Source organism: Antechinus flavipes, chromosome 6 (genome assembly GCF_016432865.1).
Source record: "Antechinus flavipes isolate AdamAnt ecotype Samford, QLD, Australia chromosome 6, AdamAnt_v2, whole genome shotgun sequence".
NCBI classification, from domain to species: domain Eukaryota; kingdom Metazoa; phylum Chordata; class Mammalia; order Dasyuromorphia; family Dasyuridae; genus Antechinus; species Antechinus flavipes.
The window spans coordinates 256,331,537-256,358,200 of NC_067403.1; the positions used below are offsets into that span (position 1 = coordinate 256,331,537).

Genomic DNA, 26,664 nt, shown 5'->3' on the forward strand with positions numbered 1-26,664 from the left:
ACAAAAATGGGTTGGCCAGGGAGCTCGCTTGTGGTGGGCTGGAGAGAAGCTGGGGAGCATTCATTCTGCCCTTGAGGCAGGGGGGGGAAATCTAAGGAAAGTCTTTGAGAGTGGGGTGACATGGTCACATATGTTTTGTTTTGTTTGGTTAATCTTTTTATTTATTTTTATTGAAGCTTTTTATTTTCAAAACAAGCAAGAATAATTTTTCACCACTGACCTTTGTAAAACCTTGAGTTCCAATCCCCCCCCCTTTCCCCATCCCCTCTCCTAGATAGAAGAAATCCAATATATGTCAAATATGGTAAAAATATATGTAAATCCAATCTAGACATTCATATTTCTACAATTCTCTTGCTGCACAAGAAAAATCAGATCAAAAAGGAAAAAAAATGAGAAAGAAAATGAAATTCAAGCAAACAAGAAAAAGAGTGAGAATGTTCGGTTGTGAGCCACACTCAGTTCCCACAGTCCTCTGGGTGTAGATGGCTCTCTCCAGCAGAAGAGCACTGGAACTGGTGCTGATTGTTTTTAATGGTTCATGTAACATGTAACGAATAAATATGATTTGATAAGCCACATGTGGTTTGGAAATAACTTGAGGGCTGTGAGGTGAAAGGAGTAGAGATAAGGAGGAATGAGAGAGGAGGTGACTCTCCTAGTTGTCCAGGAAGGGAAGGTCTGAATGAAGATGGCAGCCGCCTGAGTGGAGAGAAAGGTTTGGAAGGAAGAGCTACTTGCAAGGGAGGATTGACAGGATTTGGTGACCAAGTGGGCAGAGTCCAGGGCCAGCAGAGAGCAGAGGGGACCGTGGGGACCGAGGTGGAGGGGACAGCACAAACGTTTGCTCCTCTGATTCTGAGGCTCACAGGGAAGGGTGTGGGAGCTGAGGATGAGGGGATGCCCTGTGGAGCTCGAGACCAGACCCAAGAGAGCCCTCCTGACCTCTGACTCTCAGAGGACCAGGGTTTCTCGTAATTTCTCAATAAGGTAGGGAGGAGGGATCGAGAATAACACTGTGGTTGTGAGCAGGAGCCACTGGGAGTTTAGTGGCAGAAATAGGGAAAGTCGGAAGGGAGCCATGGCTGGAAAGGGAACGAGTCCCATTTGCACATGTTGGTTTGTGATGCCTGTTGGAACATCCGAGATCCGGATCAGGGCGATGGGATTGGAAGTTGGGAGAGGCCGGGGCCGGATGCCCGAATCCACTGATCCTGTGCCTACAGATGCTGACCGAAGCCTTGGGAGCTGATGAGGCTCCCAGAGAAAGAACAGCTCTGAGCACCCCCAAACAAAGGGCTCCCCCAGTGCCTCGTATGCCTCGGGATGAGAAGAGCGCCATTCCCTTCAGTCCAGCCTGGCCCTTCTCCTTCTCCTTGCTCTGCTCTGAGAGCAGTGGCCAGATGGGCCAGACTGTGGGACTGTCTGCTCTCTGGTCAGGGGGATGGCGGCCCGAGATCCTACCATTTCTCAGCTGTGGTCACACACCGGGACCCCTCCCTGACCTTGTTGCCCACTGCCAGCTGCCCTAAGCAGTCAGGACTTTGCCCAGGGCCCGGTGGGACTTTCCTCACACTGTGAAAGCTGGCCTACTGCCCCTGCCCGCTCAGCCCCCCAAGGCTGTGGCCAGGCTGCCTCTGCTGCTCGCCCCCGACCTTCCAGGAGCTGGGGGCCAGGGGAAGGAGCCTGGACCCTGTGGCTCCTGAGTGTGGGCTCTCACTCCCGCCCCGCGCTCCCCCACCCTGCTTCCTTTGAGGTTGGGGCTCCGACTGCCCCCCTCACAGGTGTCATTGGCTGGTTTCCTGGCCTCAGTCATCTCTGACTGCTCTCATCTCACCCCTCACTTGGCTCGCTGGCTTCGAGATGCTCTCCTCTCAGCTCTTCTGCCTCCTGGGGCTGCTGGCCACGGGGGCCCTGGCCTGGAACACCTCCCCCACACCGGGACAGGTAAGCCTGCCCCCCCATCAGTCCATGGGTCCACTTTGATCAGCACCCCTTTTTCTCTTTCCATTGTATCCCAATTTCAGTTCTGTCCCCTGTCCATCCCAGACTGCGAACCTCTCCCCTGGCACTGGGGTCCCTCCCCTCAGTGTCCTGGTATCCCTCCCAGCTCCTCGTCCTCTGTCCAGATCCAATCCTACTATTTGGAGCCCCTAGCTCTCCTAACTTCCCAGCTCCCACTCTTTCCCTTGGTCTTCCACCACGTTCTGGAACAACATAGAGAAAATTCTGGGGACATCCTGAGGAAGGTTAAAAGCCCTGGGGGGGGGGGTGCTGGGCCTGGGCCCTGCCGCCGACCAGCTGGGAAAGCCCCTCCTCTGCCTGCGCCTCCACGAGGCAAAGCCCTTTGTGGTTTTTGGAGGCTTGGCCCGATTGGCGTCCCAAGCCCCTCAGCCCATCCCCTCTCCAGGGGCAGGCAGGGGTCTCCCTCCTCACCCACTCTGCCCCCAGAGCTTCCACAGCCCGCTGCCAGGCACCCGGGACCTCAGGGAGCAGTTCAAGGCCTTTCAGATCCAGTACAACAAGAGCTACCCTGATGCAGCAGGTGGGCCTCTGACATCCCCCCACTTCTGTGTACATGGATGGCACAGTGTAGACCCCCCGCACCCACGGGTGGCACATGCACCGCGCTCACACCTGTCTCCACTCGTTATGTGGGGGCTTCTCTAGAGCCATCACTTCCTTTGGTCCCCTTTGCTAACACTGGCCAGGAAGCCAGGAGAACCACATCCTTTTGGCTTTGGTTCTCTGTAAGAAGGAAGCTGGATTAGGTGGTGACTAAGGTGCCTCCCAGCTCCGACTTGTGGTCTGGGTTTTAAGTCCTCCTCCCTCCAGCTGGCATTTTGGGTTCCATGTTCTAGGGTCCCTCCCAGCTCTAACACCCTGAGATTCATGTTCAGAGGTTGTCTGGCCCCCAACATGCCCTCTCGCACAGGACCTCTTGCTCTAGGGCCCCCTCTTGGCCCCCGGAGCCTCCCCTGCACACCCGCATCCCCTCAGAGAGTCGGAGGGGGCTGGCCGTGTCAACGGCAAGCAGGGAGATTTCTGGGTATGACCCCTGCCTCTCATCAGCGGGGGCCCTTACCTAAGGGGGGAGACGCCCAGGCCCGGCAGGGACGCCCTCTCCCGCTGGGGTAGATATGCATTAGATAGCTGGATGGGTGGATAGACAGACAGAAGGATGGACAGATAATTAGATGGATACATAGATAGATGGATGGATGGATAGATAGACAGATGGACAGATAGACAAACAGAAAGCTGGATGGATGGATGAATGGAAGGACAGATGGACAGACAGACAGACAGACGGATGGGTAGATGGATAGATACGTGGATGAATAGATAGATGGACAGATGGATAGACAGATAAGATAGAACCACTGGAATTTCCAAAGCTCTATTAGGGAAGATCTTTAGTGACTGAGGTTCCCATGTAGAGATCTGACCAAACCTCACGAAAATGGCTATCACGTGAGTATTACCTGATTATTAACCCCATTTTACAGATGAGCAAATGGAGGGTCAGGGAAGTGATGCTCCTCCAAACCCACAGGAACAGACCAGAGAGGGTTCAACAATGGGGGCCGAGGGGAGAGATGAGCTATTGAGGGCTCTAACTCCTCTCACTTGGGCAGGGGCAGAAGGCACTGCAGATGGGTCCGTAGGGACAGTGGTTCAGTGGGTCTGGAGGGGACACCTCAAGGTGGGAAAGGATGCAGACGTTCTCACTGGGGGCAGAGGAAGATCCGGTGCTTCTTCCTACCTAGTTGTCCCATAGGGCCCTCAAAATCCCTCTCTAGAACGAGAACGCCGCTTTAAGATCTTTGCTGACAACCTGGCTCAAGCCCAGCAGCTGACGGAGGAGCACCAGGGTTTGGCCCAGTTCGGAGTGACCCAGTTCAGTGACCTCACAGGTAAAGGGGATTCCAGTCAATCAGACTGCTATCTTGGGGATGGCCAGAGGCTGCAAGGCTGCCTAGAGAGCATCTGGGTCACCTCTCTGCCCCATTTTCCAGATAAGGAAACTGAGGCTTGAGGAGGTTGAGTAACTTGCCCATCATCACATAGTTGATAAATGTCAGGGCAGGAATTTGGACTGAAGTTTTCCTGCTTCCAAATCCAAGTCTTGCCTTCAGGGAGCTTCTGGTCTACTAGACCCACTTCCTATTGCCCCCATATCAAGGCTTTCAAGATTAAAGCCCCCACTCCCTTAGGGTCTGCTCCGGTCCCTCCTGGGAGGCACATGACGATTATTGTCCGTGTCTCATAACTGAGAAAACCGAGTCCCAGAGACGGGAAAGAACTTACCCAAGAGGAGTCAGGTTGGGGTAGCAAGGTGCTCCCCATGACAATCAAGCTTCCTAGATCTAAGATGAGAAGGATGAACCAGGAAGCCGCTCCCTCAGTAGCTGAATTCAGAGCCCAGCCCAGCAGGATCGGATAAGGACCCCAGAGTTGTAGGACTCAAAGATCCTCATGACCTTATGCTCCTCATGACCAAATCTCCTGCTTCCAGAGGCAAATAATAGGATCTCCTAGAAAGGGCCCTTAGGGTTCATCCTAAAAAATGAACTTCTATGCCCATAGATCTAGGAGCCACCACACCCGATTCTTCCATTTTAAAGAGAAACCATGGAGGGGAAGTGCCGATTCCAAGCTCACCCGTCTTTCACTGCCCGCCACTGCTTCCTGTACATTTAAAGTGTCGAATTGGGAGCCTTGCGTTTATTTCTCAAAAGGAAGCATGATATAGCTTGAGACCAAGAGAGAGTTTCTGTGGTCTCAGACCTGACCGGTACCTGCCGGGCCGGGCTCTGCCTTCACCACCAAGTGAGCGTTCCCTCTCCGAATGTAAAATAGAGAAAAGTTGCTCCCTAAACGTTGGCATCCAACCTCCCCCGCTCGGAATCAGACAAATCTAACCACAAAATAAACAACAAAGAGACCAGGGAGGTTGATGGGATCCTAGAAAATCTAGGTGTGATAGACCTGGAGAAAACTGAATAGGGACAGAAAGGAATAGCTTTCTAAGCGGTACATGGCACCTACACAAAGACTGACCACGTATTGGGGCATAAAAACCTCACGATCAAATGCAAAAAGGCAGAAATGGTAAATCCTCTCTCTTCAGACCACAATGCAAGAAAGGGCCAAAGATTAGGTTAAAAATCAATTGGAAATGAAATAATCTAATTCTAAAGAATGAGTGGGTCATGGGGTAGCTAGGGGGCGCAGTGGCTAGAGCACCAACCCTGAAGTTGGGAGGACCTGAGTTCAGATATGGCCTCAGATACTTTTAACACTTCCTGGCTAGGTGACCCTGGGCAAGTCACTCACCCCAACTGCCTCAGCAAAGAAAGGGGAAAAAGTATGGGATGCAGCCAAAGCAATTCTTAGGGGGAATTTTATATTGTATATTTTATATACGAAAATAAAATTGAGAAAGAGTTCATCAATGAATTGGACAGGCAACTAAAAAAGCTAGAAAAAGAACAAATTAACCCCCCCACACCCAATTAAATAAAAATTAGACATTCTGAAACTCAAAGGAGAGATTAACAGAAACTAAGAAAACTACTGAGCTCACAAACGTCAGCAGTGACTAGAAATGGAAAAGAACTGCGTCCACGGTCAGGGGCTTTGGGTCTAAGACCACCGAGGCCCCCATTTGTCTGCACAGAGGAGGAATTTCGCCGGCTTTACCAACCATCCCGGCCCGATTACTCGGGTCTCAGAGTGAAGACGGGAGGATACCCAAGACTGCAGAGGCCGAAGGCGCGTTCCTGTGACTGGAGGAAGGCGAGAGTCCTGACTCCCGTGAGAGATCAGGTACCAGCTCCCGCTCCCGTTGCCAGCTTCCATTCACCCTCCCATCCCAGCTGGCTCTGTCCCAGCCAGACCACCTTACTCACCTGCTCCTTCATCAAGAACTCTCCTCTCCTTCCCTCCTGGATGGACAGAGGGAGGCAGGGAACAGGGAAAGCAGCTACGGCAGAAAATGACCTCTTCCCACAGAAAAACTGCAACAGCTGTTGGGCCATTTCCGCCGTGGGCAACGTTGAAGCCTTGTGGGCCATCAAGTACCAGCAGCTCTTTGAGCTCTCTGTGCAAGGTATAGGGGCGCTGCTTGGGTAGGGGAGCATTGCTGGGGGAGGAGTCCTCCCTGGGCCTTCGTGAGTAGGCCTGTGGGAGCCTGTATAGACTCATCCATCCTAACTCCCAGCAACCCTTGCTTTCTCCTGAGTCTGTGCTCCCCCGGGCCCCCTTCTCTTCCTCGTATGCAATCCCCAATTCCGTCCAGATGGTCCCGGTCTCTGCATTCTGCTGCCCCTTCTCTCCTGATCTCCGCCATCACTCCCTGCTCTGCGTTACCATGGTCCTCCCTCAAACCAAAGTCCTCTCCCTCCTCACCTTCCCTTTCACCCTGGCCAGCCCTCCGCTCGCCCAGCTCTGCAGCCTCAGAGGCGCCCTCGCCTTCCTTCTCCCTCCTCCAGCATCCCCAAACGCTTGCTGAGTTTGATGTGTTCTCATTGACCCATTAATAAGCACCTGCCCATCACCCCCAGAGTGGGGAGGGGAGAGAAGCAATCGAAATGTCCAGAAGTAATTAAATACTGGATAGATGCAGGCGCAAGGTGATGGGGGCGAGGCCGAGGGAAACGAGAGCTTCCGGGAACTAGCACTGAGGAAGTGAGGGCATCCTAGGCCCGGGCACAGCCTCTGCAAAGGGGGGTTGTTCTCGACTACAGGGGCTTCTTCCCCAAATTCTCACAAACACCTACGTACAAAGTCCCTCCGTGAGCTCTCGGAGCTCTGTACTTCTGTGGGTAGCACACAGTAGGTGTGTCGGTGTTTTCTCGATTGGAACACGGACTAAGGGGGGAAAGGCTGGGCCTGGAGTTGGGAAATCTGGGTTTGGATCCTTGACCTCAGCGGCTCACTCAACGTCTCACCATGGCCATCTTGGCCCCATCACCTGCCCCAGGAGGTTAATGTTGAAGGGCTGTAGAAATAGGGACTGGGGATCTGGGAGGAGTCCCGGGCAGCCCATTACCGGCTCCGGGGAACCCCGAAAGCCTGAGGAGAAAGCTCCCAAGTCAAGCTTCAGGCACTTCCTGGGGAGGTAACCAGGGCCCACTGAGGATGCAGCACGGGAGCCTGGGAGCCCCATGTGCTCACTGGCGAGGGGGACATGAAGGGCCCGGATTCGTTCCTCGGGCCCGCTCTCAGGAGCCCGCCCGGCCTACGGTGAAGTGATGGGCCAGCAAGGCTGGCTTCGGGGACCCACAGAGAGAACTGAGGGGCCCTCCCCCCGTCCCCGCAGAGCTGCTGGACTGCCGCCAGTGTGGAAAAGGCTGTGAGGGCGGCTTCGTCTGGGACGCCTACATGACCATCCTCAACCAAAGTACGTGCATCCTGCTCCCCGCTCCCCCCCGGGGGCCCAAAGCTCCATCTCCCTGGGACGGAGCCCAGACAGGGACTCCCTGGCTCAGCCTTCACAGCCAGGGGCCTCTGAGTCTCCTCCCTCCCAAACAGGTGGCCTGGCCGAGGAGCAGGATTACCCCTACAGACCCCAGCTCTCCAAGAGCTGCCAAAACAAAGAAAAAAGGGCCTGGATCCATGACTTCCTGATGCTGAAACAGGAGGAGAACCGTGGGTGCCGGGCCCCTGAATCTGAGGCTGGAACACGGGGAAGGAGGCGTGGGGCCCCCGTTGGGAAGGCCAGCTGGGGCTGCCAGCTAGCCCACTGAGCCCCTGGATGATTCAGCCGTCCCATCTACAAAATGAAGACGCCCCCTCCAGCACAGTTCTCATCCTATTGTACACTGAGGGGGGCTCAGTCCCAAACCTGGGGTGCTTACCAGTTAGCTGCTGCCTCTGATCTGGGGGTGCTCAGAGGCGGAAGAGGGAAAAGGCCCCCAGCTGCCCCCCTTTAGTGAAAGCGTTTGGGGGAGTAGATATGAGGGGGCGTCAGCCTGAACCAGCCCCAAGGGGGCTGAAAGGGGAGGGAAACTGAGGAGCAAAGTGGGAACCTTAAGTCAGGGTGGGGCTTTGGGGGTGCAGGAACCCCAGATCCAAGGGCTGGGGCAGGTCTGATTCTCGTTACCAGGAAACTCCTTCCCCTTCTGCAGAAATGGGGGGGCTGCTACAGGTCGTCCTACCCCCTCTCCCTGTTCTAACAGCACCCTCTCCCCCAGACATGGCCCAGTATGTGGCAGAAAATGGACCCATCACTGTGACCATCAACTCGAGACTCTTAGGGGTGAGGAAAGAGCAGGGGGTGGGGGGCTGCCGGCTCCTGGACCCTCGACCCCCAAGGGCTCATGGTCTGTTCCCTCCCTCATCAGAGTTACAGAAAAGGGGTGATCAAACCAGGGAGCAACTGTGACCCCGAGTACTTGGACCACGTGGTGCTGCTGGTGGGCTTTGGCCAAAGTGAGTGCTCGGGAGACCCCGGGGGGCCTTGGCCGGAGCCGGCCCCCCGGCCCCCCCTCACTGCTTCCTAATCTCCCTAGCAGTCCACAACTTTACCTATTGGATCCTCAAGAACTCCTGGGGCAGCAGCTGGGGAGAAAAGGTGAGTGAGGCTCCAGGGGGGCAGGGGGTGGGGCTTGCTCCCCCCCCCCGCCATTGCACCTAACCAGGACCCTCCTCCAGGGCTATTTCCGGCTGCATCGGGGAAGCAACGCCTGCGGCATCACAAAGTACCCCCTGACGGCTCTGGTGCGAGGACAGAACGACCCCATGCGCTGCCCCAGCTGAAGACTCCCTCGAGTCCTTCCCCCCCCAACGCTCATGGCCTACAAGGCATCCTGTACTTGCACTCAATAAAGCCCCTGGTTCACGGCTCTCAAGTGTCCTGGCAAATGGAGGTCGGGAAAGCTCCCAGAGAAGGGAGGAAGCAAGGGATTGTGGGAGCCAGGAAGGCCATGGCCATCTGGTCCGGCTCCCACTAGAACAGCTTGCTGAGGGGTCACTGACCCCGAGGGTGGGTGTCCGAGGAGGGGTCTCTCCCATCTTTATGGTGAGGAACACAGCGTGTGCGCAAGTGCAGCAGCCTAAGGCTGGCCACATTCTCCTGCTGGCAGTCCACTAAGACCCCCAAATCCTTTTCAGAACACATTACCGCCCCCCTCCCCCCCAGCTAAGGCACTACAGCCTCCAGTGCGGGGCCTCCTTGAATCAAGGGTTCAAATGGCATCTCCCACATTATTAGCCGTGCGACCTTGGGCGGGCCCCTTACCCTGTTTACTTGGGCTTCCTCCGCAGAAAAAGGCAGGGAGCCGAGCCCCTCCCTGAACCGTGGCCCCAGCAGTAGCGTTTAGCCACTGTCGGTGCCCGGGCCCCCCGCACAGACTTGGCTCTCGGGGGTCTCACGATTGCACAGGGTCACTTCCCCTCTGCTTGAAGGAGCCGGCCCTCGGGGCCTTCATTCAGCCCCGGGCCCGGTGTCGCGAGCGCTCTGCTGGAGACCCCAGCCGGGGGGACACCGGGCCCCGAAGGCCGCCCGAGTCCGGCCTAGTGCCCAGGCCATCCTGCCCCTGGCTTCCAAGGGGAAGGAAGCGACAGAGACAACCCACAGGAAGTCACGGGGAGCGGACGCGACGGAACCACAACTGAGAACGTGGAACATCAGACCTGGGGCTGGGGGTGGGGGCCCAGAGCAGCCCGAGGACTGCGGGCCCCGGCCTCTGAGCTCCAGGGGCCTCCCGAAGCCTGGGGCGCCCTCCCTGCCCCCCGCCGCTCCGGGCCCGAGGAACCCCCGGGACCCCCTGGCCAGGCCTTGCCCCAGGTCTGCCAATTTATTATCAGCACAAAGGCCTCAGGAGCGCCCGCGTGGGGCTGGGCTTCCCTGCCCGGCCCGGCTCCCCGCTCCTCCCCCGCCCCGTTCCACGGGGCAGGAGGGGCCCGGCCGGGGCCCGGGGGGCAGGTGTCCTGGGGCTGAGGCCGGGAGGGGCGCGCCCTGGGCTCCCCGGCCGAGCGTGGAGGTGATGAGCGGGGCTGGCCAGAGGTCCCCCTCCCCCCTCCCCCTTTGGCAGCAGGGCCCAGCAGAGGGCGCGCTGGGCGGCGTCCGGGCTGCGGGGCCTCAGTCGTGGTACATGCGCAGGAGGCAGCTGCGCAGCGTGACCATGTAGCGATCCCAGAGGGCCTGGTGCCTGCCAACGAGAGGAGCTGCTCAGAGAGGGGCGCCCGGCAGCCGGGGCCCAGCGGGCACGTGGGGGGCAGTGGGGCATCGGGGTGGGGGGGGCAGTGGGGTGGGGGGCAGCGGGGGGCCCTCACCGAAAGCCATCCAGGGAGTGGACGGAGGCAGAATACTGGTTCAGGAAGAGCCGGACGTCGTTCAGCGGCCACCGGTCCGAGCGGCACGGCTCTATAAACTTTGGGGAGACAGGAGACGCGATCTTTTCAGCCCCGACAAGGCGCAGTGGAGACAGGCAGGAGGGGGGCGGCCCCGGCACCGGGGGTCCCTACCTTCTCAACCAGGTCCACAAACAGGTCCCGCACGTCCTTGGTGTGGGTGAGCTTGGAGGCGATGTTGACCAGTCCTCGGGACAGGTTCTGTGGGGCCGGGAAGCCAAGGGCTCGGTCTGGCCCTCAGGACCCCAGGAGCCCCGGGCAGTGCCACCCCCCTCCCGTGGGGACCCCACACCCCCAGGGCGTGCACAGCCGAGCTGGCCACGGAGGTCTGGCAAAGGCCCCTGGGGCCCGGGGAGCCCGGCCCGGGCCCTGACCATGTGCGGGGAAAGCTGAGGAAAGTTGCTCCCCGAGCTGAGCCTCGGCTCCTGTGGTGGGGCAGGAGCTTGGAGGGCTCCGGGGGCTGCGGCCTGGGGGACACACCTTGAAGTTAGCTTCCATCTCTGGAAAGACACTGAGCTTCCCTCGGAGAGCGGTGCACACCAAGCTAAGAGGAGGGAAGGAGGGGGTCCTTCTGGGCCTGGATTTCCCACCCCGCCCCCCGGGGTCCCAGATCCCCTCCCTCAGCCCTGGATCCCCCCTCCCTGGTCCCGGCCCCCCCCTCCCTGGTCCCAGATCCCCTCCCCCAGCCCTGGACCCCCCCTCCCTGGTCCCAGATCCCCTCCCCCAGCCCTGGATCCCCCCTCCCGGTCCCGGATCCCCCCTCAGCCCCCAGGGCCTCCGATCCCCCGCCCCGGCCACCTCTTGTGTAGATCGAGCAGGTCCTTGTCGGCCACCAGCACCTTGAGCTCCTTCAGGTCCTGGAGAAACTCCTTGTCCAGGTCCACGTCCATGTCGTCCACCTGAGAGTCTGCAGGGGGCCCCGGGGAGCAGGGGGAGAGCTGGCTGAGGCCCTGGCGCCGCCCACGAGCAGCCACGGTGGCCAAAGCCCGCAGGGCAATGGGCCTCGGGCCCAGAAAAGCAGCCTCGCTGGCGGGAGGCGGGAGGCCCGGGCTCTAGGGCACAGTCATTCCAGGTCGGAGTCAGGAAGGTCTGGTTCAAATCCTGCCTCAGACAACGACTAGCAACATGCCTGGGCTTCAGATGGGAAAGGCTTCCCCCGATGATCCCGGGACTCAGAGCCAGAAGCCCTTTGTGGGGAGGGGGCCAGGAGGCTGCTTACCCCCCAGGTGGGAGGGGAAGGAGGAGGGGGGCTGGTGGTCACAGGGAGGGGGGTCCGGGGGCTGCTCACCCACAGCGCCAGGCGTCCAGTTCTGAATCATCAGTTCAGCACAGAAGGCCAAGTCCCCAAAGGTCAGATACTGAAGCTTCTTCTTGCCCGTCTCAAAGCGGTTGTTGGCGAAGAAGACCACGGCCGCGTAGTCCCTGGGGGGGCGGGCGCTTAGCCGGGCTCCGGAGCCCCAGGGCGCGCCCTCCCAGGTCCCCGGCCCTCACCTGGCTAGCCGGTCGGAGAGGAGGAAATGCTGCTGGATGTTGCCGGCCAGGGACCCCCGCATCTCCTCCACCACCTTGAAGACTCTTTTGAAGTTGTCGAACTGCGGGGAGAAGAGGCTGAGCGGAGGCCGGGGCAGGAGGCCCGAGTTCCTCAACCCAGCTGTCGGTGACGGCGCCAGGGGAGAGCTCCGCCGCGCAGAATTCGCGCTTTCCAGCTCTGACACTGGTCGGGTTTTTTCCCGTCCTTTTTAAAAATCAAAGTAACCAACGGCTGTTCTTTTTGTGGGTTTTTCACCAAACCATCGTGAGGTTCTGGGAAATGAACCGGTTCAGTGGGTTTCTGACCTGGAATTTGATTCAGCTCCCCCTTGGTTTTCAGGACTGAGGGTTCGGTTGAGAATTTTATCTTTTTCTGGGGTTTTTGTTGCTGTTGCTTGGTTTTCATTCTGGTTTTTGCCCAACTCACTGATCTGCTTGTTTAGAGGCAGAAATTCTCCCCAAGTGCTGCTCTGCACCCCCATGTTTTGAGACGTTTTGTCTCGGAGGCAGCAGGAGACCCGCTCTTGACGTGACCACGATGGGGGCTGGAAGCTGGGGGTGGGGGGCACTCGAACATCCCCACAAGCAGCATAGTCCCAAAGGGGGATGGGCTGCCCTCAGGAAGAGCCGGATGGGTTCTCACCCGCATGGTGGGGGGTAGGGAAGGCCTTTATTCTGGTTGGGCTGGACTGGTCCAGCTCTCAGGCCTCTGGATTCTGACATCTCGTGGTCCTGGGCCACGTGGACCTGGTTTAAATGCTGCCTGGGGCACTGGGTCACATGATCACTCAGCCTCAGTTTACCCATTTATAAAATAGGGCTGATGTAGGGAAGTTCACATGAGCACCATCAAAAAATGTCATCGTCAGCTGCTCTGGGACCCTGAGAAGGCCTGGCCATGCCCGGGGTGGGGGCAGGGCCGGGAGGAAGTTTCGCTGAAGACGGAGGCCTTGGGGCGGGATGCCCACTCACGTTGGGCAGACAGAGCTGGGAGAACGTGCCCGGGGGAAGGGCGGACGCACCCTGCTCAGGAAAGGCTGAAAGGGGCTCAGGTTTACTTTTCCCCAACAAGCCTTTATGGAGTGCCTACTGTGTACCAGGCAGTGTGCTTGGTGCTTAACAAACATCACATCTGAACCTCACAACCTTGGGAAGAAGCACCGAGGCGGGCAGAGATAGGTGATTTGCCCGTGGGTCACACAGACAGTGACTGAGACTAGACGGGAACTCGGGGTTTCCCGCCCGCAGGCCCGCCGCTCTGAGTGCCTCCGCAGAGGAAACTGGGGCCCGGAGAAGGGAAGGGGTTTGTCTGAGTGGGTCGGTGGCCCCCCAGGCTGGTGCGGGAGCTGCTTCCTATGTGGTCTCAGCTGTAAAAAGTCAGCTGGGCTCAGAGCGGGAAGAAACCCACCATTTGGACACCAGCACCTGGTACAAAGCCCCACTCTTGCCACCCTAGTTCTGGCTGGGAAAGGGGGTTCAGACCAGCTGGCGAAGGGAGCCGAGTGCCGACTGCCCCGGACGGTACCGGGCAGATTACAGGGGCAGTGGGGAGGTGGGAGGGAAGCCAGAAGAGCCGGGGGTGACCCCGGTTAGGGGGAGGCTGCTGAAATGTCCCAAAGAAGAGGGAATGCGCTCCTGGCAGAGGAGGAGGCTGCCGGAGCCCCAAGAGCCCTGACCTGTCTCCGGCAGCTCTTGAGAGTCACCCCCGTCTTGGTGCTGATGTCATCCAGGTCCTTCTTGGTGCCCTTGGACAGCTTCTTTCCCAGCACCTCCCGGACAAAGGCCTCATCAAAGGCGTAGTACCTGGCGGGCAGAAGGGGGAGGTCTTGGAGGGACAGGAGGCGCAGGCTGCCTGGGAGAGGGGAAGGGGCTCCTGAGGGGGTGAAGGTCTGCCTAAGGGGTCTCCGAGAGGGCCCAGGGGATGTCGCAGGGAGGAGGAGGGGCTTGAAGGGGGAGCCCAGGCTGGGGATGGGGGCGGGGCAGCCAGGAGAGGGGAGGAGTAGAGCAGAGGGAGAGCCTAAGAGGGAAAGCTGGGGGCGGGATCGGGCCGCAGGGGGCGGAGCCCGCGGGGGAAAGCCCACCAGCTGGGGGCGGGGCGGGGCCGTGGGGGGAGGAGCTTCGGGCCCCCACCTCTCGATGAGCAGGGCCTGCCGGGACGGTGGGATCTGGAAGACTAGCTGGTGCAGCAGCTTGGGCGGCGTATGCAGCAGGCGCTCGAGCATGTGGAAAGTGCGGTAGTGGTCCATGGTGTCGCTCTGCAGCACGCCCGCCGTGGCTCCCGTCTGCTCCAGGATGCCCGAGCGCACCCGCAGCCCCACGGCATCGCTCACTGCGGAGGAGAGGCGGCCATGGGGGCGGTCAGGGGGAGGGGCGAAGGAGGGCGCGCCCCGCCCCCGCCCCACCCAGCCTCCCTCCCGCCCGCGGATTTCCCAGCGCTTCCCCGCCCGCACCCGAATATCCGTCCAGCCAGAGCCGATACACGTCCTCGTCGATGAGGGTCGTGTTGCCCACGAAGATGTCCAGCTCGTTGGTCATGGCGGAGCTGGGCGCCCGGACGCGCACCGGACTCGACCCGGCCCCCGGAGCAGCCACCGCTTCCGGGTGCAGCGGGTCCTCCGCTCCGACACTCACTGCGAACCTTGGAGCACTTCCGGTGCGGAGGGGTGTTTGGCGGCCTCGGGGCGGAGCTCTTATTAGGCCCCGCCCCTAAGTGGGCGGTCCCGCCTCATCCCCTGGCCCTCCGCAGTCCTGCGGTTCCCGGAGGACGGGGAAACCCCGGCGCGAGGGAATTCCCCCCCCCCCCCCCCCCCGCAGCTCCACCTCCTGGCCTCGTTCACCTCTCATCCCACAGCTCCCCGTTTCTTGTCCTCCTCCCCTTTGCCAGGCTCCCCTTTTCCCCAGCTCTCCCTTCCGTGTTCCCTCCCCCTTGATGCATCTCCCCTCCTATTGCACACCTCCCCCTGTCCCTTTCCCTATCTCCCCATCCTTCCTCCCACATCGCCCTTATGAAAATAAGTCAGGAAATCAATTAAAAGCATTTATTTAAAAATGGATTCGAGCATCTACTCCCCGCCAGGCACTTCGGGCAACGTCAAACACGGGAACAGCCTCTGCCCTCCCGGAGTTTTCTCAGAGAAACCCTGTTTGCCCATAGAGGTGGAAAATAATACCCGAGTTGTTACAGAGAATGGGGGGAGGGTAGCGGCGCTGTCGGAAGGCCTCGGGGAGGAGGTGAGGGGTGATGGGCAGCTGAGATTGTAAGGGACCTGGGGCTTTGAAGGAATGGGGGTGAGGAGAGAACGCGTTGCAGGGAAGGGGGGGAGTGCAAATCTCCGGAAAGGCTGGGAGCCAGCAAGTAGGCCCGCTTTCTCCTCACACATCCTCCTGCTCCTCCTCCCCACTTCCTTTTCCTTCTCTCTCCACCTCCTCTTCCCCAGTCTTCAGCTCCACATCCCCTCTTGTCCAATCTTCTCTTCTCCATTTTCTTTTCACCATCCCCCACTGGGGCCTCCTCTGCTCCCCACCCCATCATCCCTAGGTCCTATCTTCCTCCTCTCTCTCCACCTCTCCTCTTCCTCTTCCTCCTCCTCCTCCTCCGCAGAGCCTCCTTTTCCCCCCTCCCTCTAGTCTGTCTCATCACTTCTTCCTCCCCGCCCCCCACTCCTGCCAATGCAGTGGGGAGCCCGGCTCTACTGGGGTGCTCAGCTTCCCGGTCCCACGGCAGGCTCAGCCTCCCAGCTTGGAGCTTGGGGACTGGGCTGTCCATCCAGGGCGGGTGGCTAGAGAAGGACCAGAACCTAAGGAAGGAGAAGTGGAGGCTGAAGAGGGGAGAGGGAGAGCGGAGGGACTAGGGCGCCTGGGCTTTGCTAGAGATGAGATACCGTGTCCGGGAAGGGTCCCAGCGGGGTGGAGGTGAGGGGGGAGTGGGAATTTAGGGGTAGGGCTCAGAAAGAAATAGAACAGCCCGGCCCTCAAAGCGCAGCATCTTGGGGAAAGCAGAGGGAATTCTGGGTCTAGAGGTCCCTGAGATAACGGACTGAGGGAGGAGGGAGTGGGGGACAGGAGAACAGCGGCCGAGTTCGGAGGCACAGGAACACCCGGTGCCAGGTTGAGGCACTGAGGACCCATCCCGGGGCGGGCGCCGAGGGGTTGGAACTCCGACCAAAGGGAGCCCGACTAAATGCCCTGTGAGAATTGGTTCAGGAGTTGGGATGAGACCCCCCCCCACCCCCGCTCCATCCCCGCCCCCTCTCCCCCCACTCCGCAGGCACCGGGGTTCTGCATTCTGGGGAAGGTGGAAACTCTGAGGAGGGGGAGCTAGGACACGGGTCCGAATTGTGTCGGAGGATGATCCTCTCCTCACTCCCCCAAGCAGGGGACCCCAGGATTCTGGAGGAAAATAGGCTAGAAATCTGAGGAGAGGATCTTGGGGTGAGAGATGGGAGGACAGCGCCCCAGGACGGGCACTGAGACGGCGGGGCTCTGGGAAGATAAGCTGGAGCCCTCTGAGGACGGGGGCCGGGACACTGAGCCCCGGATCAGAGACTGGAGGATAATCCTCCCCTCCCCCGCAGGCACGCCAGGGTTCAAGGGAAGATAAGAGCCCTTTGAGGATAAGACCTTGAAACCACTTGATCCCAGGTTCAGGCGGGGTTGGGAGAACAGCCCCCGGGGCAGGCACCCGGACGCCTGGGTTCTGCGGAAGATAAGCCCGGAGCCCTTTGAGGACGGGAGCTCAGACTTCTGAGTCCGGGCTCAGGTGGAAGTTAGGACAGGCCCTTAGGGTAAGGGCGGGCACCGGGACGCCTGGGTTCTGCGGAAGATAAGCCGGGAGCCCTTTGAGGACGGGAGCTGGGATCTCTGTGTCCCCGGATTCTGCCAAGATGGGAGGAGAGCTCCTTCCCCTCCCCCGCAGGCACGGGGACGCCAGGGTTCTGTAAGAAGCCAGCATGGGAGCGCTTTGAAGCCGGGGAACTCGGTCGCCCGGGTCCAGGGTCGAGACGCTGAGCCGCAAGGACCCTTCCCTCAGCCCGGCTCCCCCTCCCCTTCCCTCCGGGACCGGCGCCAGGCCGGAGCATCCCTGGGCGGGGCCCCCCTCCCCGGGCTCGCTGCGGTCCGGCCCCATTGGCCGCGTCCCCGTGACGTCGGGGGGCCCCGCCCCGGGCCGCCCGCTCGCCCCCGGGCCCCCATTCTCGCCGCTGCCGCCGCCGCCGCCGCCGCCGCCGCTGCCTCGGCTCGGGCTCGGCCTCGGCCTCGGGGCCGCTTCTGCCTCGGCCTGGGCCCGGGCAGCCTCTGCGCCCCTGCCCCGCTCGGCCGGCCCGGGGGGCAGCGGGCCGGGGGGGATGCGCCAGCGGGCGCCCGGCCGGGGGCCATGGAGGGCGGCGAGGCGGCGGGCGGCCCGGGGCGGCCGCTGAGCGACGCGGAGCTGGCGGCGCTGGCCAAGGAGGAGCTGGTGCGGAGGCTGCGGCAGGAGGAGGCGGAGAAGCTGGCGGCGCTGGTGCAGCGCGGCCGCCTCATGCAGGAGGTCAACCGGCAGCTGCAGGGCCACCTGGGCGAGATCCGCGAGCTCAAGCAGGTCAACCGGCGGCTGCAGGACGAGAACCGAGAGCTGCGCGACCTCTGCTGCTTCCTGGACCACGAGCGCCAGAAGGGCCGCCGCGTGGCCCGCGAGTGGCAGCTCTTCGGGGCGCACGCGTCCCGGGCCGTGCGCGACGAGCTGGCCGGCTGCTGGCAGAAGCTGGCGCAGCTCGAGGGCCGCCAGGACGAGCTGCTGCGCGAGAACCTGGCGCTCAAGGAGCTCTGCCTGGCGCTCGAGGAGGAGTGGGGCCCGCGGCCGGCCCCCGGGGCCGGAGCCTCTGCGGCAGCCGCGGCGGGAGGCGGAGGAGGAGGAGGAGGAGCTGGAGGAGGAGGAGGAGGAGGAGGAGCGGAGGCCGGGCCCGAGCCCGGAGGAGGCCCCGGAGGCCCCGGCCCCGACGGCCCGAGCGGTCCCGGGCCAGAGCTGGGGCTGCTCCCGTGCGGGGCCCGGGACGTGGGAGACGGCAGCTCGAGCACGGGCAGCGTGGGCAGCCCGGACCAGCTGCACCTGGCCTGCTCTCCGGACGACTGAGCGAGCCCCCCAGCCCCCGCCCCCGGGCTGCCAGCCCCTGCCCCTGCCCAGCTGGGACACGGCCCCGGGCTGCCAGCCCCCGCCCCTGCCAAGCCCGCGGCCCCAGCTCTGTCCAGCCCGGATGCGCCCTTGCCCTCGGGCAATAAAACTGCGAGAGATCCCAGCCCGCTGGCCTGGACCCTTCCTCTGTTTGGGGACCCAGAGGCGAGGGGGGTGGGGTTGGGGGAGCCAGACCCCTCCCGAGATCGGGGTGACTTTCCTGCCCACCGAAGCCCCTGATGTAGGGGAGGGAGCAGGAACCAGGATGGCTGGTGCTTGGAGAGAGAGCCCCCGGAAACCTTGACATTTGTCCCCGGCCCCTGGGAGCCAGAGAAGATGGGGGGGGACAGCGGCCCCCAGGAGTTTGTAAGGGAGCCCAAGGTCCGGGGCTCAGAGGGGGCTGGAGAATTCCATGAGCACACTAGGCCAGGATCCAAGGCCTGAGGAGGAGCCCCCACCCTCTCCAGGCTCCTTCCTGCCCAGACCAGGATGTTTCTGGCCAAGACAATGGGGCAGGAAGCAGGTGGTGGGGTTTAAGGGCCAGATAAAGAGGAACCCGAGGTGACCCCCCCTCCCCCGGGGACTTCAGGGCCGGTGGAGGGGCGAGATGCTTTGATTTCAGGGAGATAGCGGGTGTTCGGCACTGTCCCCCTTCCTGGCCAAGGTAGAGAGCGGCCGGTGGGAAAGGCGCCCCCCACCCACTTCCCAAGCTTCCTGGCATCTTCGCAAGTGCTCATGGACTTACTAAGAGAGTGAGTCCTCTTCCGGCCTAGCCACAAGCCGGCCACTCATCTGAGACTGAGTCCGGGCACTTTTCTAGGTCTCAGTCTCCCCATCTGTGAACCGAGGCTAGGTTAGATAACAGGGACACTTCCTTCCAGCCCCGACATCGGGTGTTCTTGTTCCAAGGTCACTCCCCGGTCTAACGTTCCGCTCCCTCCCCGCTGTCCCATCCCGTGTTCCGTGGTGCAAGGACATTGGGGTTCTCAGACGCTCCCTAGTGGGTTCTCCGCGCTCAGATCCCCAGGTTCCAGGGAGACGCCACCCCAACTTCAGTCGTTTTATTCCATTTGGCCATTTGTACAAAAATAGTCTCTTTAGGAAAATAAATAGCAGCCTCTCAGGAAAAGGAGCAAGTTCGTGGGGGAGTTTGGGGGGAGCCTCTCTGAGCTCTGAGGGCCGGGGGCCACTCCAGCCCATCAAGGAGGCTCCTGCCAGAGGTGGGCCCTGCCCAGGGGGAGAAGGGCCCCAGAGCAAGGGGGCAGGGGAGGTCTATGTGCTCCATCACAGGGGCTGCTGGGAAGGGATTGGCTGTTTAGTGTTCTAGGGACTCCTGGAGCTGCAGGGGAAGGAGCCCAGGGTCAGGAGGCAGTGAGAGCTCAGAAGGGGTTAGGGCCTTGTAGGAAGATTAACAATAAGCCCCAGAGGCCGGCTCAGCCCTGAAAGTCTCAGCTGTGCGTCAGGGGAGAGCAGCAGCCCCAAGTGCTCCTGCCCACGGCCCCAAGTGCTCCTGCCTACAGCCGGAGCTCTGGCGCACAGTAGGCATTTAAATGTTCCTTGCCTTGAATAGCATCAGTCTCAGTCTGAGCCCCCGCGGGGGCTTTGTGGTCCCCAAGGTGCTCGGAACATGCTAAGACGAGGGATGCCCAGATTGGAGACGGGGCCAAACAAGAAGGGAACGGGAGGGGAGGTGGTGACCTCTCAGAGGGCCAAGAGCGTGGGAGAGCCCAGGGGATCGGAGCCGGGGTCCCCGCTGCTGCTGCTGCTGCGACGGTGAGCGGAGGCGCAGGGCTCTGGGGTCCCTGGGTAGGTGAAGACCAGGCTGGGAGTAAAGGGGGTCAGGGAGGGGGTGGTCATGAGGGTGGGGGTGTGCAGGGCCTCGGGCTCCAGCACGGGACCAGGGGAGAGGGAGATCTGGGGCCGGCGGCGGCGGGGGGGAGCGGGCCCGCTGCTCGAGGCTCCCTCTGCTGCCTCCGCCTCTCCCTCTGACTCGCTGGGGATCTTGCACACGGGGCGGTGAGCCTCCAGAACCAGCTCCAGCCTCTCCTTCTGCTTCTGCAGGTCCTCAATCTCTTTCTGTAGCTCCGATTTTTCTCCTTCCAGTTTATCCGTCTCCTGTGAGGAGAAGTAGGAGGTGCAGGAGGGAGACATCAGAGGTGGCCTAGTGGCGGAGTGGGGGGCAGCAGCAGAGGGAGGATAGGAACTGGAGGGGCAGAAGGAGGGAGAATAGCAGCTGTGGGGGACAGCATCAGAGGGGATCAGTGAGGGAAAGCTGGGAGCAGCAGCAGGGAGGGGAGAGCGGCAGGGGATAGGGGGCAGTAGCCAAAAGGGGGCAACAAGGCAGTAGTCAGTGCCCACCCCTACCCTCCCACTTTAACCTCCTCTTGGAGACCTTGGTTCTTCCCAAAGCCTCCAAGCTCTGGCTCGGCCCAGACAATAATTCCCCTCAGACTCCCTGTGGAATCACGGGGATCTTTTAGGCCAAGCCTGGCATTTTGCAGAGGAAGAAACTGAGGCTCCGAGAGCCGCCCTGCTGCATCCTGAGAAGGATGGCGTTTCCCTGGCCCTCCAGCTTTCCTGCCTGCATTTACCCCAGGCAGCGAACGTTCCATTTTGGGAGGGAGGGAGCTCGGAGAGCACAAAGTCTGGCCCACAGACTCGGGAGGGAAGGACGCACAAGGGCAGACGCCACCGGACACTGTATCAGCGCGACACAATGTCAGGAGGGGAAGCGCAGCAGGGGAGGGGGGGCTTTGAGTAGGTGGGAAAGTGGCCAGCCCCGGACCCGGACTCAAGAATTCCCGAGTTCAAATCCAGCCCCGGATATTTGCCAGCCGCGGGACCCCAAGCAAGTCGCTTATCATGGACTGCCTCAGTTTCCTCATCGTTAAATGGGGATCGTAACATTTAACCCATATCTTTAAGGTGCTTTAAACATCTTTAAGCATTATACAAATACAAGTTAAGGAGTGTTATTTCTCTTTTTATTATTACATGAAGTTTTCCTTTGGATTTTAAAGGAAAGGTGGGAATTCAAAAGGCACGGAGAAAATTTCAAGGCAGGGTGCCAGCCTCAGCAAAACTAAAAAGTGGGACGGGCACGGGCAGGGGGAGTGAGTAGTTAAGTTTGCCTAGAAAATAGGAGAGGCAAATAGGATATAAAAATTAGGTTGATAAGTTAGAGGAGAAGGCCTTGAATGCCAGGGAAGGCTCTGACTTTTACTTAGGGGGCAATAGGGAGCCACGGAAGTTCTGGAGCCTTCACTATCATTAACCCTCACCAAGTCTGAACAAACAGCAATAGTCTATGTTTCTTCTGTGTTCCAAAGGTTTACAATGATCCACCATGATCCAAACTTCCCCACATCACTTCCATTTTGCCAGTGGGAAGAGTGGATTCGGGCACAGGCAAGTGGCAGTTCTTGGACCTGCATCCAAACCCTCAGACTCTCAAGTCCATAGCCACCACTAGAGAGAAAAGGCCCCTCATCCCCTCTCACCCCACCCAGGGCCTACTGGGGGCCCCCCCCTCACTTACCGCTTGCAGGAAGTCGGTCAGCTCCTTCCTCCTGTTCCGGCACTTGGCAGCTGCCAACTTGTTTCTCTCCCGCCTGACCCTCCTCCTCTCTTCCTCCTCAGGACTTATCTGCAAGGGTCAGAGGAGAAGAGTAAGGAGGAAAGCCAGCCCGAGGGGGGGGGGGTGCCCATGGGTGGGGGAGGGACAGCTAGAACCCATCCATCCCTTTCGGGTTGGGGAGAGCAGCCCAGAATCACCAAATTTGAGGTGAGAGGGACCTCAGAGGCCAGTCACGTGCTCAGACCGGGACAGTATTGTTGCCAGAGGACACTGACCCACAGGGGAGTGTTCTGGGAGGCGCCCGGGATAGCCGAGGGCCTTGAATTGGGACCAGCTGAGGACTGGATGGAGACACTGAGTATCTGGCCACTGAACCAGAGACTTTGGTCAAAGCTGGAGCGCTTAAAGAGGGAGTCCATGGGTTCTGGAGCGCTTAAAGAGGGAGCCCATGGGTTCTGGAGTGCTTAAAGAGGGAGTCCATGGGTTCTGGAGCGTGTAAAGAGGGAGCCCATGGGTTCTGGAGCACTTAAAGAGGGAGCCCATGGGTTCTAGAGCGCTTGAAGAGGAAGCCCATGGGTTCTGGAGTGCTTGAAGAGGGAGTCCATGGGTTCTGGAGCGCTTAAAGAGGGAGCCCATGGGTTCTGGAGCGCTTGAAGAGGAAGCCCATGGGTTCTGGAGCGCTTGAAGAGGAAGCCCATGGGTTCTGGAGCGCTTAAAGAGGGAGCCCATGGGTTCTGGAGCACTTGAAGAGGGAGCCCATGGGTTCTGTTGGCCCCAAGGGCTGACTGGAGGACTAAGCTTTGGAACCCATCGCAGCTTGGGGTCTTGGGAAAATCTGCCTTTGCCAACTGATGGCTGGTCCTGAGGGGGCGGGGCTTCCCTGGCGGCCAGCCGCCTGTCTGGGAGCTTAGAAGCAGGATGCTCTCTGGCGGCAGCTTGGACCAGAGGCCCCTTCCACCTCCCGAGTCCTTTCCCCCATGTGAACGTGAGCAGGCGGGAGCCCAGAAAGACTAGAGCCTGAAGTCAATGTGTCACACATGGAATAAGTCACAAGTGGGGCTTTCTGCTTCAAATCCCCCCTGCCTCCTGCCCCATAATGCCACAGGGCAGAAATGGCCTCCCAAAGCGTCTGGCTGAAGAGGAGAAATACAGGACTCTCAGGCCATGGGGATCAGGATCCCACACGCTGGGCACTGTGCCGGGCACTGGGCATCCGGACAGCTTCAGCCCCTTACGGAGCTGGCACAGGTCTCGCCTTGCCAGCAGAGACCAGGGCTGTTGTGGTTTGTGCTGTGCCTTAGGACTCAGAAGCGGAAGAAAATTTGGAGTTGCTGTAATCCAAAATCCTCACTCAGGGAAACTGAGGCACAGAAGGCTCCAGGGCACAGGGCCTATAAAAGAGATCGACCTGGGAGCTCTTTCTCCTGTTCCCACAGTGACAGCATGACTGACAGGCAGCCAGCTTTGAGTGCGAATGGGCAACAGGCAGCCATGGCACACACACTAACCCCAGAAAAAGCAGCTTATTCCAGAGAGTGGATGAGGGCGCAAGGACTCCCCCGCCTCTGTTTCCTTTGCTGTAAAAGGAAGCGAGCAGGCTTGCTGTTGCTGAGACCAGCTCTGGGTGTAGGAAGCTGTGAAAATGAGGCAAAGATGGGAGGATTCAGGGCTGAAAGGTTCCCCAGAGCCCGGCTCTTCCTTTTTTCAGAGAAGGAAACTGAGGCCCAATTTCCCTTCATGATTGGAAGGGTCCCCAGAGCCCAGCCTCTCTTTTTTCAAAGAAGGAAATTGAGGCGCCAGGACCTGCCTCAACACAAGCCAGTGAAAGCGGCGTTGGCAGAATTGGTCCCATTTTAAGGAAGAAGTTGAGGGCTACAAGGGATACAGCTTCTTAGTGTGAGAGCTGCTGGGAGGTCAAGGAGCTGAAATCCTGGGCCTCTCTCATTCATAGGAGTCAGAGGCCCCCTCAGAGGGTAAGGCCGCGGGCCTGGGCCCCAAACAGCTGACTCTGGGGAGGCTTCTGCCATCTCAGTCAGAAAACACCTCCTGGGGGCCAAAGGGGGGTTGGGGAGGAGGGGGGGTCTTTCACCTGGTCGTTGTGCCTTCTCCGGACCCCAGGCGGGGGCCCCACAGCCCGGATGACTCCAGGGCGGCCCTGGAGGCCATAGGGCTGGTAGGGGAGGGCCCTGGAGTAATGGGCCCCGGGTCCCAGGTATCGGGGCTGGGTCATCCACTGAAACTCGTGGCTGCCGCTGACCGTGTTCAGGGTGGGCACGAAGTGGAACTTCTAGGGGAAGAGAAAAAAAGGGGGTCAAGGGATACTTCAGCGCGGGAAAGTGGCAGGCTGCACGGGAGCGGGGGAGGGGCTGCTCCCGACAACCTTAGGGCGCCCCTCAGAATTCCAGCCCTAAGCCAAGGTGAGGAAAAGGGGCTCTGGGAGCTGCAGCCGGCTCCAGGCAGGGGGCAGCCCCAGGGCCAGCCTCAGCTCCGGCACTGCCAAACCTTCCCGGCCTCCGGAGGGGCGGGGAGGGATCTGAGGCACGGGAGCAGCTAAGCAGGGTCCGGCTGCAGGGAGGTGGCGACACAGGAAAGCCCGCGGACCCCGAAGCCTGGAGGGTTCGGGAATGGAATAAGGCAGGAGCGAGGGGGGAAGGGGGAGGGCAGGACCGCGGAAGAGGTAAGGGAGGTCGAGGATGGGAAGCGCTCGGGGATGTGGGTCGGGAGGGGCCGGGACCCTGCCAGAAAGCCGCGCTGTCGTTCCCAGTCCTGCTCGGGCTCGGCCCCCTCCCGGCTGGGCGGCCTCGGTGACCCCAGTTCCGTCCCCCGAGGGACTCTGGAGTCGGCGGCTTCCTCCTCCCTGGGCACCCAAAGGCGGCGGCATCGCGGACAGGAGCGCCTCTGGGGGCCAGGAAGGGAGGGGCGCCTCCCGCATGGCCCCCCCACCCCGGTGACTCAGCTGCCGGTGACTAGGCGCTTCGGGCCCTCGGCCGGCTAGCTCCCCACGCGGGACACGTGCTCTGCTGGCCCTGGTTCGGCAGGAAGTGGGCACGTGCCCAGGGTCCCCCCGATCCCGGGATCAGAGCACCGGCTCTCGCGCACCCTCCCGGGCTCCCGAGCCCCACATTCAAAGGTTGGTGGGGGAGGGGTCGAGCCGGGATCCCCAGAGTTACGCCCCCTCGTCAGCTCGGTCCGGAGACCCGAGAAAGCCAGGGGATGACTTTCTCCCTCATAGCCTCATCCTTTGGGAGGGACGTGAAGCTGAGAATGAACCCCACGTCCGAGAGTCTGACTGCGTACACGCGCGCTCCGGGTCAGGGGCGCAGCCTAGGACCCGCTTCGGCCTGGATAACTGACGGGTGGAGACAGGGGAATAGCGGGCTGGGAAAGGAGGAATGGGGGGTGGGGAGAGAGGGGAGGAGGAGCAGAATAGGGAGCGGAGCCCCGAGCCACAGGGCCCATCAGGGTATGGGCGAGAGGCTTCGAGCGAGGGCCCGCTGAGCCTCGGGGGTCCCCGGGCAGCTGCCCGCGCGGGCACTCCGGACCGGGCGCTCTGCTGGAGTCCCATTCCCACCAAACACCGATGCTCCACTGAGGCTGAGGGAGCACGAGCCCGGGAGAGCCGAGGCCAGGCCCCGGACTCTCCGGTGTCCGGCTCTCCGTCCCCGGCCGGGTCTCGCAACTGGGCAGAGAAGACTCTCCCAGCCGACCTGCCGGCCTCCCAGCCCATCCCGAGGCGCCCCGGCCCGAGCGCCCCCGCCTGCCTCCCGCCGCCTCCTCACCTGCTGTCCCGCAGTGGTAGACGGCTGCTGAGGGGCGCCGTACGGACCGCCCCCGGAGCTGGGCCCAGCTTCCCCGAAATCTCGGAACATGTCTCGGCTAGTACTGAGTGGGTCCCAGGCTTCCCGGACTCCCCGCGTCCCTACTCGGATCTGACTCACTTGTTGCTCGGTCGCCTACTTGGCTTTTTTATGAATGAACATTTTTATGGAACGAACCATTTTCGTCTAGGGGGAGAATGGCTAGCCATCTTCCTGACTTTAGCTTCCAAAAACAAAACCCTTTCCTGAATGCCATCTTTTAAGATTCCGGCTTCTCTCTTATCTAAATCTATCCTTTCTTTTTTAGAGAAAAAAACAAGGCCCGTGTTCCTCGGAGCTTCCAGTTCGTACGTACCCCCCGGGAGCCAACAGATTGGTACGGTCGAAGGCCTGATGACGTAGATGCCCATATATGGGGCAACTTCCTACGCCACGCCTGGGCTCAGTGAAGGATTCCCCCGACGCCAGACATCGCCGCAGGTTCTAGGGCACCTGGGCTCCGCCCCCTGACTCCCAGGCCCGGAGCGCAGCAGAGGGATGCGGGGCCCTCGCGCTGCTGGGGGTCGGGCCACGGACCTTCATTAAGCACGCACCCTGCGCCAGGCCCAGGGCTCGGGGAGACGCACATGAAGCCATCCTTGCCCTCAGGAAGCTTACGTTCTGCCGCGTACTTACCGGCACCCGGAGGAGTACATAGGGACTGATGGGGGGAGGCAATGGCGTAGGGATGCGAGTAAGGTCGCGGTTTTAGGGATTCGGCTGGATGAGCGGGAGCCTTAGGGAGGCCAGCGGGGGCCCGGCGCCCGAAAGGAGAGGGATTCCTGCCTCCGTGGAGCTTCCAGTCTGTGGGGGAGGGGCGGGATGCCGCAGTTACGGGGATCTGAGGAAAAGACCCGGTCACTGGAAGAAAGCTCCAGTGGAAAAAGGAGGGGAATTCACGCCAGCAGAGCCCGAAGGAAGAGAAGGCTTCTGAGAGCACAGGGGACGGGGACGCGTCGGGAATGGGGGGTTTCTTAGGCAGAGGCTGTGGGGACACGAGCACGGGATTTGGGGAACAGCTCACAAAATGCAGAAAGGGAGCCCTGGCTCCCACACCCCCTGGCTTAGCTGGGTGTCGGGAATAGGGGGTCTCTTAGGGAGAGGCTGTGGGGACACATCCCCCTGGCGTTAGCTGGGTCTCGATTCACTCAGTTTCCAGCTTTGTGAAAGGAGGTTTTCGTCCGGGGGGGGGG

The 26,664-nt window shown here is 60.8% G+C and overlaps 4 protein-coding genes across 6 annotated transcripts; 2 read left to right on the plus strand and 2 right to left on the minus strand.

Annotated features, from left to right (window-relative positions):
* The first annotated feature begins 1,803 nt into the window (after window positions 1–1,803).
* On the plus strand, window positions 1,804–8,852 carry CTSW (cathepsin W). Of its 2 annotated transcripts, none has more exons than XM_051967040.1 (11): window positions 1,804–1,947; window positions 2,452–2,545; window positions 3,804–3,917; window positions 5,684–5,832; window positions 6,019–6,115; window positions 7,328–7,408; window positions 7,540–7,656; window positions 8,202–8,266; window positions 8,352–8,439; window positions 8,520–8,581; window positions 8,662–8,852. In XM_051967040.1, exons 1-11 carry the CDS (start codon window positions 1,864–1,866, stop codon window positions 8,764–8,766), a joined length of 1,056 nt encoding a protein of 351 aa, XP_051823000.1. In that variant the 5' UTR covers window positions 1,804–1,863; the 3' UTR covers window positions 8,767–8,852. The 2 variants fall into 2 exon arrangements, with proteins under 2 accessions (XP_051823000.1, XP_051823001.1); XM_051967041.1 differs by having other exon boundaries at window positions 1,805–1,947; window positions 8,523–8,581.
* A 773-nt stretch (window positions 8,853–9,625) lies between these two features.
* Window positions 9,626–14,935, minus strand: FIBP (FGF1 intracellular binding protein). Of its 2 annotated transcripts, none has more exons than XM_051967039.1 (10): window positions 14,343–14,935; window positions 14,023–14,221; window positions 13,569–13,695; window positions 11,854–11,954; window positions 11,624–11,784; window positions 11,161–11,269; window positions 10,843–10,906; window positions 10,477–10,563; window positions 10,285–10,382; window positions 9,626–10,160 (listed from the first exon to the last, which is right to left on the minus strand). In XM_051967039.1, the coding sequence occupies exons 1-10, from the start codon at window positions 14,425–14,427 to the stop codon at window positions 10,091–10,093; spliced, it is 1,101 nt and encodes a 366-aa protein (XP_051822999.1). In that variant the 5' UTR covers window positions 14,428–14,935; the 3' UTR covers window positions 9,626–10,090. The 2 variants fall into 2 exon arrangements, with proteins under 2 accessions (XP_051822999.1, XP_051822998.1); XM_051967038.1 differs by having other exon boundaries at window positions 11,651–11,784; window positions 14,343–14,932.
* Window positions 14,936–17,235: 2,300 nt separating this feature from the next.
* Window positions 17,236–18,161, plus strand: CCDC85B (coiled-coil domain containing 85B). The gene has a single exon (XM_051967043.1). It carries the CDS (start codon window positions 17,264–17,266, stop codon window positions 17,996–17,998), a length of 735 nt encoding a protein of 244 aa, XP_051823003.1. The 5' UTR covers window positions 17,236–17,263; the 3' UTR covers window positions 17,999–18,161.
* A 254-nt stretch (window positions 18,162–18,415) lies between these two features.
* Window positions 18,416–25,579, minus strand: FOSL1 (FOS like 1, AP-1 transcription factor subunit). The gene is made up of 4 exons (XM_051967042.1): window positions 25,394–25,579; window positions 23,704–23,901; window positions 21,576–21,683; window positions 18,416–20,152 (listed from the first exon to the last, which is right to left on the minus strand). The coding sequence occupies exons 1-4, from the start codon at window positions 25,481–25,483 to the stop codon at window positions 19,739–19,741; spliced, it is 810 nt and encodes a 269-aa protein (XP_051823002.1). The 5' UTR covers window positions 25,484–25,579; the 3' UTR covers window positions 18,416–19,738.
* Window positions 25,580–26,664: the final 1,085 nt, after the last annotated feature.